This window comes from Piliocolobus tephrosceles, chromosome 21 (assembly GCF_002776525.5).
Source record: "Piliocolobus tephrosceles isolate RC106 chromosome 21, ASM277652v3, whole genome shotgun sequence".
Classification (NCBI taxonomy): Eukaryota; Metazoa; Chordata; class Mammalia; order Primates; family Cercopithecidae; genus Piliocolobus; species Piliocolobus tephrosceles.
In genome coordinates this window covers 8,831,033-8,835,449 of record NC_045454.1, presented here as the reverse complement: position 1 = coordinate 8,835,449, position 4,417 = coordinate 8,831,033, and the positions used below count along the sequence as shown (strand labels likewise).

The following is a 4,417-nucleotide window of genomic DNA, read 5'->3' as shown; positions in this document are numbered from 1 at the left end:
AGGGAGGAGGGGCTGGGGGCCTGGACTCCCGGGTCTGAGGGAGGAGGCGCTGGGGGCCTGGACTCCCGGGTCTGAGGGAGGAGGCGTTGGGGGCCTGGACTCCTGGGTCTCAGCAGGAAGGGACTGGAGGTCGACTTCTAGATCATTTCTCTCCCTAGGTGTTCCAGGCTGGCGATGTGCCTTCAGAACACCCATTCTATCCTCCAACCTTGGTCTCCAACCTGCCCCCAGCCTCCCCATGTGCCCAGGCGGAGGTGAGCCCCTTAAGTCTGTAGAGCTCCTACGCACTGCCAGCCAAGGGCAGCAGCTCCATGCCTGCGGACGCCCCTGGGGTGACCATGTGACCCGGGCAGGGGGCTGCTACCTGCCCTGGGCTCCTTCCCTGGTGGGTGGGCCCCAGAGGCCTGAGCCGCCCCATCACCCCTTGCAGGTACCGTGGCCTGTGGTTGTGGCCTCCCCCTTCCGCACAGCCAAGGAGGCACTGGCGTTGGCCAACGGGACGCCCCGTGGGGGCAGCGCCAGTGTGTGGAGCGAGAGGCTGGGGCAGGCGCTGGAGCTGGGCTACGGGTCAGTCTGTGTGGCCCAGGCACTCACTCTTCTCCTTATCCTTCCTGTCTTCATTTCCCTTCTCCCTGGCTCGCTCCCCGCACCTTTAACTCACCCTCTCCCAGCCAGCCACCATCTGTTTTCCTCTGTCGGACGTCTCCATCTTCCCCACAGGCTCCAGGTGGGCACCGTCTGGATCAATGCCCACGGCCTCAGAGACCCTTCAGTGCCCACAGGCGGCTGTAAGGAGAGTGGGTGTTCCTGGCATGGGGGCCCAGACGTGAGCACATCCCCTCCCCGTCACCAGTCACCAGCCCCGCTCCCTGCTGTGCCCTTGACACTTGCATCCAGCCTCACGTGCCCCTTGCATCCTCTTGACACTGTCCCTCTCACAGGGGCTGTATGAGTATCTGCGGCCCTCAGGGACCCCTGCCCGGCTGTCCTGCCTCTCCAAGAACCTGAACTATGACACCTTTGGCCTTGCTGTTCCCTCATCCCTGCCGGCTGGGCCTGAAATAGGGCCCAGGTGAGTCCTTGGAGGCCAGTGGTCTGGGGGTGTGAACAGGGAGAGGGGAATTGATGCCCATTTCCCCATGGACTGGAGGGCTGGTGCAAGGTCCGTCCAAGCTGTCTCATGGTCCTGCTGAGTACCACATTGTGGCCTCACACTTTCCCCACCCCAGGCCTGCTGAGACTCAGCTCTGCCCCATGAATGTCTGTGCTCTCCCAGAAATTCATGGGTCTAGGAGCTTGGGGTCCCCAAGAGGTTCACTGGAGCAGAAGCTTGGGGTCCCCCAGAGGCTAATGGGAGCAGAAAGAGTAGGAGCTTAGGGTCACCCAGAGGCTCATGGGAGCAGTTTAGGGTCCCCCAGAGGTTCATGGGAACAGGATTTTAGGGTCCCCAGAGGCTCATGGGAGCAGAAGCCTGGAATCTCCCAGAGGCTCATGGGAGCAGAAGTTTGGGGTCCCCCAGAGGCTCATGGGAGCAGGAGTTTAAGGTACCCCCAAAGACTCAAGGGAGCAGGAGTTTAGGGTCTACCAGAGGCTCATGGGAGTACAGAGGTTCATGGGAGCAGGAGCTTAGGGTCCCCCAGAGGCTCATGGGAACAGGAGCTTTGGGTCCTCCGGGGCTCATGGGAACAGGAATTTGAGGTGCCCCACAGGCTCATGGGAGCAGGAGTTTAGGGTGCCCAGAGGCTCATGGGAACAGGGGTTTGGGGTCCCCGAGAGGCTCATAGGAGCAGAAACTTTGAGTCCCCCAGAGGTCATGCAAGCAGGAATTTGGGGTTCCCCAGAGGCTCATGGGAGTAGTTTAGGGTCCGCCAGAGGCTCATGGGAGCAGGAGTTTAGGGTCCTCCAGTGAATCGTGGGAGCCGGAGTTCAGGGTCCCCCAGAGGCTCATGGGAACAGGGGTTTGGGGTGCCCCAGAGGCTCACGGGAGCCGAGGCGGTCTTCCCAGTGGGGTAGAGCATAAGGTCCGAGCAGACTGAGGGCTCAGGACTCCTCCTCATGCCCCACCCTACTCCAGCCCAGCACCCCCCTATGGGCTCTTCGTTGGGGGCCGTTTCCAGGCTCCTGGGGCCCGAAGCTCCAGGCCTATCCAGGATTCATCCGGCAACCTCCATGGCTACGTGGCTGAGGGTGGAGCCAAGGACATCCGAGGTGCCGTGGAGGCCGCTCACCAGGCTTTCCCTGGGTAAGAGGGGTCACACGGGAAAGCCCAGGGGTCATGGCGTGGTAGAGAGGGGAGCCTGGGCCCCCAGTAGTTGGTGGACTGGGAGGCTGGGCCCCCAGGGTAGGGGCTGTGGACAGAGGTGGGCTGTCGGGAAAGCCAAGACCAGGATGCCAACCCCCACTGTGCACTGTCTGCCCACAGCTGGGCGGGCCAGTTCCCAGGGGCCCGGGCGGCCCTGCTATGGGCCCTGGCGGCTGCCCTGGAGCGCCGGAAATCTACCCTGGCCTCGAGGCTGGAGAGGCAGGGAGTGGAGCTCAAGGCTGCGGAGGCGGAGGTGGAGCTGAGTGCAAAGCGACTTCGGGCATGGGGGGCCCGGGCACAGGCCCAAGGCCACACCCTGCAGGTGAAGGATCTGTGGGCACGTGGGCGAGCTGGGCAGGCAGGGTGGGGCTCAGACCAGAGGCTGTGAGATGAGCCAGGCTTGGGATCCAGGCCCAGCCCCACTGCCTTCCACGGCAGGATCATCAGCAAGTGGCTTCACCCCTCCCTGCCTCAGTTTCTTCATCTGTACAGTGAGTGGGCACACAACCTGCCTCGTAGAGCGGCGTTCGCCAGATGATGGATAGCGACCATTCCTGGACTGTAAAATCAATTTAGTGGGCTGTTAGGTGGTTTTTGCATTGCTATAAAGAAACACCTGGGGGTGCAGTGGCTCACGGCTGTAATTTCAGCACTTTGGGAGGCAAAGGCGGGCGGATCAAGAGGTCAGGAGTTCAAGAATAGCCTGACCAACATAGTGAAACCCTGTCTCTACTGAAAACACAAAAATTAGCCGGGCGTGGTGGTGGGCGCCTGTAGTCCCAGCTACTCGGGAGGCTGAGGCAGGAGAATGGTGTGAACCCGGGAGGTGGAGCTTGCAGTGAGCCAAGTCAGGCCACTGCACTCCAGCCTGGGAGACAGAGCAAGACTCCGTCTCAAAAAAAAAAAAAAAAAGAAAAGCAAAAAGAAACACCTGGGGGTGCAGTGGCTCACACCTGTAATCCCAGCACTTTGGGAGACCGAGGTGGGTGGATCACGAGGTCAGGAAATCGAGACTCTCCTGGCTAACATAGTGAAACCCAGTGTCGACTAAAAATACAAAAAATTAGCTGGGTACGGTGGTGGGCGCCTGTAGTCCCAGCTACTCGGGAGGCTGAGTCAGGAGAATTGCTTGAACCCAGGAGGCGGTGGTTGCAGTGAGCCAAGATCCCGCCACTGCACTCCAGCCTGGGCGACAGAGCGAGACCCTGTGTCAAAAAAAAAAAAAAAAAAAACACCTGGCCAGGGATGGTGGCTCACGCCTGTAATCCCAGCAATTTGGGAGGCAAAAGTGGGTGGATCGCTTGAGGCCAGGAGTTTGAAACAAGCCTGGGCAACACAATGAAACCATGTCTCCACAAAAAATAGAAAAATTAGCTGGGCCTGTTGGCACCAGTCTCCCTCTGTCACCCGGCTGGAATGCAGTGCCACAATCATGGCTCACTGCAGCCTCAACCTCCGAGGTCCAAGCGAGCCTCCCACCTCACTGGGTAGTTTTGTATTTTTGTAGAGACAAGAGACTCGCCATGTTGCCCAGGCTGATCTCGAACTCCTAGCTTCAAGTGATCTGCCTATCTTGACGTCCCAAAGTGCTGGGACTATAGGTGTGAGCCACTGCACCCAGCCAGTGGTACGCTTTTTTTTTTATTTTTATTTTTAGACAGAGTTTCGCTCTTGTTGCCCAGGCTGGAGTGCAACGGTGCGATCTCGGCTCACTGCAACCTCCGCTTCCCAGGTTCAAGCAATTCTCCTGCCTCAGCCTCCCAAGTAGCTGGGATTACAGGCATGTGCCACCACACCCGGCTAATTTTGTATTTTTAGCAGAGACGGGGTTTCTCCATGTTGAGGCTGATCTCGAACTCCAGATCTCGGGTGATCCGCCCACCTCGGCCTCCCAAAGTGCTGGGATTACAGGCGTGAGCCACCACGCCCAGCCTCCAGTGCTACACTTTTAAATAACTGGATCTCAGGAGAACTCACTATTTCGTGGACCGTAGCAAGTGGGATAGTGCTAAACCATTCATGAGGAATCCACCTCCATGACACCATCACTTGCCACCAGGCCCCGCTTTCAACATTGAGGATTACATTTCTTTTTTTTTTCTTTTTTTTCCCGAG

The 4,417-nt window shown here is 58.9% G+C and overlaps 1 protein-coding gene across 2 annotated transcripts in view; it reads left to right on the top strand.

The window, feature by feature from the left end:
* The window catches only part of ALDH16A1 (aldehyde dehydrogenase 16 family member A1), a 19,547-nt gene that overhangs the window by 10,891 nt on the left and 4,239 nt on the right, over positions 1-4,417 (top strand). For both annotated transcript variants that reach the window (XM_023182654.3, XM_023182655.3), the window contains 6 exons: positions 159-254; positions 431-567; positions 721-826; positions 942-1,072; positions 2,075-2,242; positions 2,423-2,624. In XM_023182654.3, the coding sequence (XP_023038422.1) occupies positions 159-254; positions 431-567; positions 721-826; positions 942-1,072; positions 2,075-2,242; positions 2,423-2,624 (840 nt within the window). The remainder of the gene's footprint in view (positions 1-158; positions 255-430; positions 568-720; positions 827-941; positions 1,073-2,074; positions 2,243-2,422; positions 2,625-4,417) is intronic.